This window comes from Phaenicophaeus curvirostris, chromosome Z, assembly GCF_032191515.1.
Source record: "Phaenicophaeus curvirostris isolate KB17595 chromosome Z, BPBGC_Pcur_1.0, whole genome shotgun sequence".
NCBI classification, from domain to species: domain Eukaryota; kingdom Metazoa; phylum Chordata; class Aves; order Cuculiformes; family Cuculidae; genus Phaenicophaeus; species Phaenicophaeus curvirostris.
In genome coordinates, this window is record NC_091431.1 from 30,530,432 (window position 1) to 30,543,435 (window position 13,004).

Here is a 13,004-nt window from a genome sequence, read left to right on the forward strand (position 1 = left end):
ATGGTTTTACTGTTTGGAAACTAAGTGAAATACTTAGCAACCAGAGTAACATTAGGAGAGAGAAGTAGAATACTGCTTTCCAAAACACCTGTTTTATTTCCCAGTGCCAAAAGACAAAAAGCTGCATTGTTATACATTTCAACAAAAGATGATGGTTAATACTTGAAAACTGTCTTTTAATTAAAGAGCCACTTAAAGGGCACTAATATATAACTGCAACACTGTTACCATTCTGCTTTGGGGTGTGCTACTAGGAACTTCACAGTAGTGAAATTAGTTTAGAAACGTGTTCTTATTGCTGTAAAGATTGCAAATCTTATCTAAAAAGACATGGTTCAAAATCAGGAAAATGCACTGGAAAGCACTAGTATGCAAGTCTGGAAGGCATACAGAGTATTGGTAATAACCTAGAAAATGCCTTTGTGTACAGTTCAAATATATAGAAGTGACTGTGAAAAGATTCTGTGCATGTACATGTTTTTTATTTTAAGTGCACTATGGCTGAAAAGACTTGAGATGCTGTACTGAAGATTCCTAATATAATAGGCTAGAATTTTGCCAGAAGAAAGCAACAGAATCAGTTCCTGCATCCTGGATTTCAAGAAAGGAGGAAAACCCCTTAGCTCAATGGCAACTATAAATATCGATGAAACATGCAACTACTGAAAGTTCCACTTTTTTTTTTCTCCAGTGAAGAGGCTTAGAATTTATGTAACTACCTATGACATTAAAGCTGTCCCAGGTATCAGCACCTGGCAAAGATAATAAAAAAAAAATATCAAATTTCACAGCATGTATATTTAAAAACAAAAGGAACATTTCAAGCATTGATTGGGCTAAGTAGCAAACTAAGTGTCTTCCTGCTTTACAGGTCTTTATTCTGAGCTGCTGGTGTATGTTAGTGTTGCTACTAAGCCACATTAGTCCTTCCACAGAAGGAGCATGATGAACATGTAAAGGTTGAACATGAAAGTGATGTTGGGGACACTGTTAAGCCATGAAGAACTTAAGATGTAGGAGGTAAAATGAAAGAGGGTACATGAAAGATATGAAACTGGGCAGATGAAGCATTTCTGCTGAGAAACTGGACTGAACTGACAGATTGAATGTGCAGTAAGGAACAAACAAGTAGCTTTAATGCATGTTGAGTGTTTCACATCTTTTGACACAACAAGGAAATAAGTCCCAGTATTTAGGAGCTAAAAACTAGCATGCATTTTGGCATGTAAGTTCCACAAACATGCAATCACACACTTGCAGAGACAGGGAAAGACTGCTTCCTTACCACTTTTCTGGTTTATCTGTTTGCCTACACTGGCAGTACATGCTTTCATACATGTCAGAGAGGAAAAACATTCCTTTATTTACTTGGATGTATACCAGGTCTGACATAAAAACCCTGAGATTAACCCTACAGCTCAGGAACCAACAGTGGGAGGGGAGAGGCAAAGAGATGGTTACAGAACATGTTCTGTCATAAGACAGAACAAGGCTGTCATAAGACAAGGCTCAAGTTGATCACTTCACTTGATACAAGTGGATGTGTGATCAATGCAGCCATTTTCTTACCCTTGGCTGGAAAATGTCACCCCACAATGCCTTGTCTGTGATGCAGTTTTTACCTAATAGCTACATCACTATGCTTGAGTCCTCACCCTTTTTGCCAGACCTAGCTCCTTCTTCCCAAAGGTCAATTCCTGCTCAAAGGAACTCATTTTTCATCAATGTAAGATGTGAAAGCAAAACGAAAGACCCTCGAAAGTCTTTCAGAAAACAATCTGTGGAACTGCTTTGAATATTGGCAGCACTGTGTGCAGCTGTGTGTCAGCTCAGAAGGGAACTAATTTAAAGGTGACTGTAGCTGAACTTCTTAATTTATTAAATAAAATGAGTTACAAGCACAGCCTCATTTCTTTCTAATGGACCTCATACGTATTAAAAACTCAGCTGCATCAGAGCATGGCAGAACAATGGCTGTACAACACAATACAGCAAAATAAGCCAAGTAACTGCAGGGGAAGGACAACTAAATGCCTTTTGTCAAGCATGCTAGGGAGGGCCCACAACTCATTTTTCTAAGGTGCATCCTGAAGCATTTTGGTACTTCATAATGAGCAAGAACCCTACAACATCTGAAAGGCAGATTTCAAGAATTAGGTCAAATGCTCAGCAACTTGCTATTTGTATCTTAAACATAAGGATGGGTTTTATTTCCTAAGCAAATGTGCACCACCAGAGGAGCAGAAACATTAAAAAAATTGGTTTGTTTTCCTTTTCTCCACTTTTGAAGTGCACTCTTGCCACAGTCCAGCCCCGCTCCAGCCAGGTCAATAGCTAAAACTGCATAGCTTTTAGTCCCAATCCACCCCCAACAGGAAAGCGAAATGGGAAATCAGAGAAAGAGATTTCTGGATTGGAAACTTAACACTAAAACACCTTTAATGCAGTAATAATAAAAGGAAGTTAATAATAAGAATTTAAAAAAAATATATACATGTATAGAAGAAACCAAAAGATGGTGATATACACTAGGCACAGAGTAGGTCCTGGACAGGACTGAGTGGCAGAAAGGAGACAGACTCAGGAACTGGATCCAGGAACTGGATTCTGGAACATGTTGATGGGTTCAAGGGCAGACAGCCAGTGAAAGCCTTCACAGAACATCGGCCATTACAGAAGAGGGCTCACCATCCTGATCTCTAAGCTTTTATACTGAGTATAATGTTATGGCATGGAATATTTTGTTGGCCAGGCTGGATCATGTGTCCTGTCCACCCATCCCAGCAGGTGTGACCCCCTTGCCAGCAGCTCTGGGATGGCCTTAATTTACCTAGGAATAGGTGTAAGCTGTGACTTCCCTGCACATCAGTGGTACATTATCTTGGTGATAACTGTCAGGCTGAAAGGTCAGAGAATATGTTCTGCTTTAGTCCAAACCAAAACAATTCTCCGCTGTTTCCACGAGTCACAATCCCATGGATCACTATAAGCCATATTAAGATACCATGCACATCTTGGGCAATACCTTAACTCTAGAATAAAGCTTGAGTCAAGATTTTATAAGGACTGAGTCTCAGGATTCTTGTAAACAAACAAAATATACCATTTTCTATCTCAGAGATTTTAACAGTCAGACCTTATTTTTAATTGAAATATATTCTAAAAACCAAGTAACTGGATATATGTGGACACAGCTAGCATACTAAACGTCTGCATAGTGTTCAAACAGTGGGGAAGAACTGCAGCGTCCTTATGCTGGGTTCTCAGAGCTCACCTCCCACACTTCTTGTCTAAGATCAAGATAAAGTTAAATTCATTTGTTAGAACTATTAATGGTAACACTTCAATATTTGCACTGCCATCCAAGCATCAGTGTGGCATGCAGGCTTTGTGCAATGACAATGTTTAACATTAGATATTGCAGTTTTTAATCCTGTGCCTTACCTAAAGCCAAATATTATATTTGTTGGCCAGGCTGAGCATGTTAATGTGAGTTTGGTCTGCTCCCTCTGGGATTCTCTTGGTACAGCATATTCTTTAGTAGTAACTGTCTTGGTAAAAGACCATGATAATTTAATATCTTAAAAATACCTTAGGAACATCAGACAGGCAGGAGACTTGCATAGCGCAGGTCCCAGTTAATGATTACCTTTTGTAATTTTTGTGGTAAGGGATTAAAGTTTGCTCAGTTGTATGGTTAGAGAATAGTGCAATTTATTAGCATGACTTTTGAATGGGGAGCTGGGAACTTAATTAAATTACAAAGTTCCAAGGCAGTGCTTTAGAGATACTGCGAATAACTGGGAGGAGAATGGGAGGAAAATGAGAGTAGTTGACTGATTGGCACACTTGGCAGGAAACTTTAGGGGTGACAACCACTAGGCACCCCTGAAGACCTCCTTGGAGGAGATCATACACAGAAGGGACAAGAAATTACATGGCATTTATTATAATTACACGTAAACTTGTGTTTACATGCCTGATGAATAATGTATAGCTTTGTGTAACTTTGTGTATAAATGAAGGTGACAAATCCCTTGAGGTGTGCTTGGTCTGAGGAAAAAAAAATCCTCCAAGCACCCAGGATTTGCATAAACCTGAATAAAACAGTCTCTTTCGGTGATGTAGTTATTTGCTTATTGCAAACTGGGTAATGGATCCATTTTTTGGACACAAACTGGGCTCTCTTCACATATTTGCAAGATGACTCTCCTTTCTATACACTAATCTAGTTTGATCTGGATGCCACACTATATAATTATTTTTCTCATAGTGCCGAACGTATTTCTGGTTAATTCCAGTTTCATGCTGGCAGACTTTCTCCCAACAGCACCGGACTCAGGAACACATTGTAAAGGTACTGAAGAGTATCATAGAATCACAGAATAACCAGGTTGGAAGAGACCCACCACATCATCGAGTCAACAGACCCACCACATCATCGAGTCCAACCATTCCTATCAAACACTAAACCATGACCCTCAGCACCTCGTCCACCCATGCCTTAAACACCTCCAGGGAAGGTGACTCAATCACCTCCCTGGGCAGCCTGTTCCAGTGCCCAATGACCCTTTCTGTGAAGAATTTTTTCCTAATGTCCAGCCTAAACCTCCCCTGGCAGAGCTTGAGGCCATTCCCTCTTGTCCTGTCTCCTGTCACTTGGGAGAAGAGGCCAGCACCCTCCTCTCTACAACCTCCTTTCAGGTAGTTGTAGAGAGCAATGAGGTCTCCCCTCAGCCTCCTCTTCCCAAGGCTAAACAACCCCAGCTCTCTCAGCCGTTCCTCATAAGGCCTGTTCTCCAGCCTCTTCACCAGCATTGTTGCTCTTCTCTGGACTCATTCCAGAGCCTCAACATCCTTCTTGTGGTGAGTATATGGAACTCCAGAATATTTCTGCACTTTCTGTCTTCTTTATGTATGCTCTGAAATGTTCTTTTTTTTATTCACCTGCTTGCTATGTACTTTTTCACACAACAGCCATTCCAAATCCTATTTTAAATAAAAATGTATTTATACTATGCACGCATCTCTTCCCTCTCCTAAGGTTTCATCTAAAAATTAACAAAATAATTATGTCTGAAATATTTAACTGAATTAAGGTGAAGGAGGACTGGATTTCACTCCGGACTTTTTAACAATTGATTTCCTTCCTGCATCATTGTCCTGCTGTACCTGAGGGCAAGCTTAAGCCATACAGAAATCCGGATGTTTAAAGATCTCCACTCAAAAATGACTCAATTTAGAATGACAGTTCAGGTCCTCCTCACCCTTCCATTCCTTTCCCATCCTCTTTAATTCAAACAAATAACATCTCTTTCCAAAGACTTCGGATAGATTTGATCTTAAGAACAGGAAAATATCTCTGTTACAGTCTAGAACAGATTTTTTTTGTCCCTACTAAGCCATGATGTTAGTTAATTCCTTAATTCTCATTAAGCTTGGTCAAACAGCACTAGCTTAAAAAGTCATAAGAAAATCAGAAAACATGAATTATGTAGTTAATTATACAAAAACAAGGCAGTGTCATTATTCATACTTACGGGCTGAGGCTGTTCTGCAATACAGCAGTTGAAACATAACCAAAACTCACTCATTGTTTACAGTCTGAGGTGGAAACACAGATGACAAGCAGGACTCAACGTCCGTAAATCTGTCTCCAGGTAGCAAGTTCTTTAAATAGGTTTATTTGTAATAGTTCCAGTGTGAAAATGTTCTATTAAGCTCTTCTCCAAAGACAAGTCAGTCCCAGGACAAACCACTTGAAGGCAAAAAGTTTAGAGTCTTCTTTTAGAAGGTTGGTCCCAGCACAACAGAAGTGTTATGTATGCTTCTTTGGTCCCTAGCGTTATATGAACCTGAAAACAGAAGTACATCACGTCAAAAAGAAAGAATATACAAAACCTTGTGCTCCCAGCCAGCAAACAACATCAGTAATTTATTGGTTAACATACTGAACCACAAACTGAAGGAAGAGGCAAACAAGTCACATGCTTATTTCTACAGTGAATACCAAAAATGGCATATACTAAAAACTCATATGAGGCTTCCATTTCAACTTTGGTTAGATTAAGAGATTACAAGAACTGTGGATGAAATTTCTGGCAGTCATCTCTGATCTATTCTAACTTTCAAATGCCATTTTAGAAAGTGAAAACTGCCCATGTACCACTTAAGGTATCTTGGGGAATTGTGCGTATTGACACTTCATATTTCTCAATGGAAGAGTTACTCAGTGCATTCGAAGCTCAATGTTTAAACAGTATTTAATCACAACCCTGTCACACAGCTGTAAAGCAAAGGTGTGCTTTTCTAAATGTTGAGGAAACAAACAAATAGATTCACATATATAGAAAATATGCAGAATATCTGGACTTGGTACACTCAAGGTATTTCCTTCTCCATTCTCTATCCTCCTGCTTCACGTACAGTTGACTTCAAAACAGATTACTTGTAGAGTTTGAAACTGCTTCCTTAAACTTCTAAAATTCCTCATGCAGAACAACGAAGGCTCCAGATTCCAAGGATTTGTAAAAATAATGTTTACTGGTTAATCTCCAACCTGATTTATTTCAGTAAGCATGCAATAAACTCCTGTGAGATTTCACCCTAGTTATTTACCTTGCCAAATGTCATAAAGCTTACTTGCAGAGAAAGTGAGATAATGAATATTCAGAAAGTTTTACATGCATATTCCTTAATAATTCTATATACTACTGCATCTTCATTTACAGAAATGCATGCATAACTACACATCATTACTTGTATGCAACTCCTCACAGTATGAAGTGGTTTGGTAAACTCTGTGGGATATGTAAACTACAAGTATCTAGGTTCCTTTATGCACATTCTGTGGTAGAAACTACTGCCTTTATCAGTTCTTTACATGCCAAACACACAAGCAATGAGGTACCTCATTTACCACATACATGCCAAGCCTACTGTGCAGCCACTACTAGCCAGGTACTTTCCAAGACTGTCAGCTACAATGTACGCATGCAGAAATATAGTAGCAGCTTCCCAGTACCAAGTCCAATGCCTCTGGGAAGCCTTCCTACTTCTTACCTTTTATGAGACTAACAGAGGTTCTTCAAGAAATAAATGCATGCTGCAGTAACACTATCTAAACAGCAAAACACAACAGTACTTGTGTCTCCTAGCTTTGAAAAAGCCACAAATAATGTTTAAATTAAGCTTATATGCCTCTTTTTGACATTTCTTCCATAAAAATAAGAATGGGGGGGGGAAATGCCTTGCTAGCTTTTCTGTCACTAGGACTATAAAACAAAGAAATTTTATTAAACAGAACAGCTTAAGGCTACAAAAAAAACCCCCAAAACTTAACAAAAAAATCTTTCTATACAACCTTGCTTTTGTTAAGACACCTCAAAAAAAGGTCTGAATACAGTGCTATTATGACATTTTCACTACTTAAAACAAAATGATAACCTAAATCTCATGTATGTGTCTAGAAGCTGCAGTAGAACATAGGAATTAGCAACCAACAGTGTGAAATCCAAGAATAAAAATAACTTAATAAATCTCTAAGGAAGTTTTAACTTCAAAATTAAGTGGCTTTGCATTGTTTTCTCAGTTCTTCTGGTTACTTAAAGCCTGATCAAGTTTAAATAAGAACAACTGGACTAACATAGAGAAGCTTGATAAATTACTGTTCTCTCCAGTCTCAGAATCTGCATGCTATACAAATATTTTCTAAACTTGAGTCAATATGTAACAATATTGGAACTAAAACATGGTTTAACTCCTGCTAAGCGTCTAACACTTTTAGTCCAGTAACTGTATAGCTTATCTTGAACCACCCTGGAACTTGGCGGTTTTCCTTCTGAGCAGATAGGCTTCAAGTTTTTCTGGAACTCGGCAATGCTCCCTGGTGCTACCTGCTCAGACTAAGAAAGTCAGCACTCAAAGGCAGAGTATTTTGAAAACTAATACGCTGTAACTGGCCAGAGCTAAAAATGGATACATAGCAGCAGGCTTCTCTTGCTGTGCAAGTAACCCAATATTCTGATTTGCAGCTCCTGATATTCTGACACTGGTATTATTGCTTCCTAACAGCCTCTTTCTGACAAAACACAGATTTAAGATACCAAATCCTTGTTCTCACAGAGTGTTAACTTCTGGTTGTAACAAGAGCTTAGACTGTTGAAGAGTTACCAATTGAAACAAGCAGGAAATCAAGTATTGTGAACCACGTGTAAACACTGCAACAATGAGTATCTTAAAGAAACTTATCTCTGAGAACAGGATGCTTCAAGGCCACTGAAGCAGGGCTGGCTAAAAGAAAAAAAAACAGTTCTGCGGCAGAAACAAAGAACAGAGACCCGAGTTCACTGAGAGGACACAGTGATGAGAAGATGAAGTAAAGACCACCAGAGATCTCTGAAGACCACCGAGAAATTGTAATACACATGCGAGTGTGGGTGATAAACTATGATAATGAGTTCTCCTAACGTGTTTCCTGGAATCTGTACAAATATGTATATATAACTAGTATAAAAGTCAAACCAGCCTCAATGGGTGTGCATGTTAGGGGGAGTTATCACCTATGTAGCCAGCTCTGTAATAAAGAATACTTGCTCAAAAAGTCACAATATTTGACTATTGAGTTTAACTTTGGCTTTTCACACCATCACTTCCATCCTGTTGTTAACATTCACGTACAGAAGATGTTCAGACAGAGGGAAGGGAAACTCCTCTGTCGATCCATCTCATTTGCTTAGTGGCAGCTGGGACTCTCCTCCAGCTCACTGCAACGTTAAGTCTTGAGCTGAAGCCCTGGGAACAAACCCGAAATGCTTGCGCATGGCTCCCTTGAGAGGGACAGCTCCTCCTGGTTACAAAATTCTCAAGGGCGCAGAAGACTGTCTCCACTCAGGTATTGTTAGCACGCAGGACCTGCGCTCTCCAGGACTGAGTTCTTTTTGAAATTGACTTCCCCGCCCCCTCTTAAATCAAAAGCCACTGAATGACAAGGCCAAGCTGGAGACATTGAAAAACAGTCCCTAAGAACACGTTCCTTCTTATGCATGTAATTCATCTTCTACAGCCTGCATAGTGTGTGCAACACTTGCCTTCAATTTCATGGTTCTGCAATCACCACTAGGCAGTTTTTCAAACTTGCGTCTTATAATTAAAAAAACAAAACAAAACAAAACAACTACGGTGGTGGGAAGACTTATCTGTAAGTCTGGAGAAAACCAATAGTAACTGCACAGTCTTAAAGGCAAACAAAAGTTTAGCAGCATTTGTTAGAACAGTGGGATTTCTTATACCCCCACTCGGCTACATTAATGATTTTTACAGTGGCCAAGTTAATATAAAAGATCAGGTATAAATCTGCCACACCAAAATGTAAAGAAAAAACAATTACACCGGAGGCAGAAAGGTATATTGGCACATCAATGTCAAAGGCAACACACTAGGAAGTCTCTTGCACTGCTAGTTGCTTTTTTAAAGAACAAGTTGAAACAGGAAAGTTCTGCTGTTCTTTTCCAAAGTACCATTTGTAAAAAAGAAAGAAAAAAGCATGACACTGACCTACAGCTAGCAGTAAGGTAACTGTGTAGTAACAGCCCACTAGCAATCTCACCAGAAATTGTGCCTGCAAAGCCTGGACTGCACCCCAAACAGAGCTGCAAGTAAATGAGATCCCAAATAACGTTCAGTACTTCACAGCTAGTTCTTTACTTTGTTGTAGGTTTTCACACGACATTGTTCATAAGTACTGTTGCATTTGTCTGTGGAGACCTGCCAGACGAAGCAAACCACAGAGGCTGAAGAACACCATACAGAACAACAGCTCTGTCACACTTAGTTTTCACTCTCTGCACAGGTTTATGGTGCTTAGGAGTGCCAGAACACCATACAGCTCACGCGAAAAGACAAGACACTTATATTCTGTCTGATCTGGGAAGTTAACCAGAGCAGTGAATGGTGAAACACCTATTTGCTTTTTTCCATTTAAAGTTTCTGAACTCTGAATGCAACTTTTATTTTGGAATGTATGATTCACGTTGCAAGGACACAAAGGACTATCATGCTGAACAACTCACATTTTAGGGCTCTTATATCTTACGTAGTATTTTAATTTCTAATTAAATAGAAATTTCCAGTAGTAGAAAGAAATTAAGATATTAAAAAGGATACATTATTTAAAATTTAAAGTGAAAACCAATAAAGTAATTTTCATTACTCTTAAGATTAGCCCAAAGCAGCTAATCTTATGCAAAATCCCAAACCACTGCTCACTGTTAAACACTAGTCATAAAGGCAGCAACTGCAAATCCTGCATTAACAGATAGTGGGGTGGAGCACACTCTTACACTATCAGCAATTTTTCTTATTAAAGCAGTATTAACTTTTCTGTAGGAAATAAAGCAGAGCAGGAAAGGAGGAAAGGTGAAAAAGGAAATTTATCTCCCCTTCAAGCTCTTCACGTTTACTAGCATAAAGCAAGTTAGAGTGCATTTACCTTAGTTGATCAAAACAGGAATATGCTGCATGCTGTGGAGGGTCAGTTAGCTACTTATTAATCATAGAACTTAAGAACAGCCTGCTGTTTTTCACAAATACCTACAAAGTTCCTTTTAAGTGTGAACCCTCAGTCTCTTTGACTGCATGCTGTTCGCTACAGCTTCCAACAGGAAGTGCCGTAACAACGCTCTGTGACAATTACTTGAAGCACATAAAACCACAGGAAAAGAAAGAAAATGACTGCAGGTGTTAACATCTGAATTTTAAATTTATTTGCTCCAAAGCTCAGACTACAGGGGTGAGGGTGGGAGTGATTAAAAAAAAATGAAACATTTTTCAAGTCAGGACCAAGTACATCATATCACAGTATGTCATAACATGACAATGTACCATGATACATACATGTATGCACAAAGTCAAGACCAGGACTACTGCTAGTTTTTTAGTCTCAAGTACTTTATAAGAAAGAAATTTACAATCATTCTTAGTACGGAGGGATCTTTCCATAAAAGGCACTCCAGTAGTTTTTTTTGCCTTAAGGCTCAGAACAGCTATCATTTGTTTCATTACAACAAGCTGCAAGTAAAAAATAATTTCAAAATGTATTTTTAAGTCTTCTTCGATATTTTTCACTTTAAATCTCTATTGTAGCCATATTATTTCCTCTTGCTGCTTAGCAGCCACTGCTAAATGGTAGCAAGAAATGTGGGGGAGAGGGGATTAAGGTGTGTCCAAATCAACAGAGAGATTCCTCTCTCTGGTGCACACTTCCATACACTTACAGCTGTAACTGGGGGATGCTCTCCAGCTCTCAAAGCTAGTGAAAAGTGTTTACTCTGTTTCCAGTTTCATTTATTGAATTAAAATAACCTGTAGAAGAAGCAATAGAGGTTTTAAACAAACACTGCCTATAGGGAAAGTTGCCTTTATGTATGCATTCTGTATTAGAAACTTCACCTCACTAGGGCAGTGCACTTGAAGAGGCAGCCTTGCTCCCTTCCCCCCCTAACAGAGCAAGGTAATTCTGAAGACTTGGGCAGTGCTTTTAATGCACCAATTATCTTTTGCACTTTCAGATCCCGATAAACTTGAGCTGCAAGTAATTCTTGCCAAACAAAGGACAACATTCACCATTGACATATGCTGAATAAGGCTGAAATCCCTTTTTCACTTCCTCATAACTTTCTCGTAACTATTCTGCGTCTTCCCCCCTCCCCCCCTCCAAGGGTAAGTGCTTTAGGGTTTAGTTTCAAGAGATTGAAAAAAACTTCTTCGAAGTTTTACTAAGACTTTCATGTGCATTTTCAAACCCTGAATACGTAGTTCCTGACACTGTAAAATGGTTTTTATTCATGTCTCTATGATACAGTTTTCAACATTATGGATAAAGCTGTTTATAAGATTTTATTACAGGGTTTTATTTTTGAATTATTGGTCATTTGGAGTAAGTCAGGATTCTTTGTCCCTATACCTACTGAAATGGTTTTCATTAACGTATTCCCTTAAGCAACTTAGGAATGGATTGTAATTCAAATCAAGCTCAACACAAATTATTAGCCATTAATGACTACATATCATGAGACGACTTTGTTTCTGAATCACAAAGAGTACTGCAAATGGTGGAATAGGATGAGGGTACTTTTACATCTTACTTAAAGGAGAAAGATGCGTTGGTTTTATAACTCTTGATGTTGTTAATAGAATGGAGTCCGGCTTCGGGCACAATCCTATCATTTTACTGGAACCAAAACACCTCCATTTCTTCTATGTGTTTTCAGTTTGTCAGAAGCCACTGTAAGTTTCCCCACAACCAATGTACCCATCTGAGATAATACATGAGAAGGCACCTAAAGATACAGGAAGGGAACCACAGCAATTCTGTAAGGAGAAATACTAGGCTTTTCATATGCAGTCCTTGACAGCATGAAAGGATGCTAAAAGCAGGCAAAGGCAGGGAAACACAACATTTTTTCAAGGAAAGAAGAGTTCACACAGTGTGATTGTAATCATAGAATCAAAGAATAACCAGGTTGGAAGAGACCCACCACATCATCGAGTCCAACCATTCCTATCAAACACTAAACCATGACCCTCAGCACCTCGTCCACCCGTGCCTTAAACACCTCCAGGGAAGGTGAATCAACCACCTCCCTGGGCAGCCTGTTCCAGTGCCCAATGACCACTTCTGTGAAAAATTTTTTTCTAATGTCCAGCCTAAACCTCCCCTGGCAGAGCTTGAGGCCATTTCCTCTTGTCCTGTCCCCTGTCACTTGGGAGAAGAGGCCAGCACCCTCCTCTCTACAACTTCCTTTTAAGTAGTTGTAGAGAGGTCTCTCCTCAGCCTCCTCTTCCCAAGGCTAAACAACCCCAGCTCTCTCAGCCACTCCTCATAAGGTCTGTTCTCCAACCCCTTCACCAGCTTTGCTGCTCTTCTCTGGACTCGCTCCAGAGCCTCAACATCCTTCTTGTGGGGAGGGGCCCAGAACTGAACACAGTACTCGAGTAATCACATT

General features: G+C 39.3%; 2 protein-coding genes across 3 annotated transcripts in view; both read right to left on the minus strand.

Annotated features, from left to right (window-relative positions):
- Positions 1 to 13,004, minus strand: part of SPTLC1 (serine palmitoyltransferase long chain base subunit 1) — a 204,748-nt gene that overhangs the window by 109,451 nt on the left and 82,293 nt on the right. The window lies entirely within an intron of this gene.
- Positions 1 to 13,004, minus strand: part of CDC42SE2 (CDC42 small effector 2) — a 164,067-nt gene that overhangs the window by 30,133 nt on the left and 120,930 nt on the right. For both annotated transcript variants that reach the window (XM_069879958.1, XM_069879957.1), the window contains exon 2: positions 5,541 to 5,855. In XM_069879958.1, coding sequence (XP_069736059.1) covers positions 5,541 to 5,594 — 54 coding nt within the window. In that variant the 5' untranslated portion in view covers positions 5,595 to 5,855. The remainder of the gene's footprint in view (positions 1 to 5,540; positions 5,856 to 13,004) is intronic.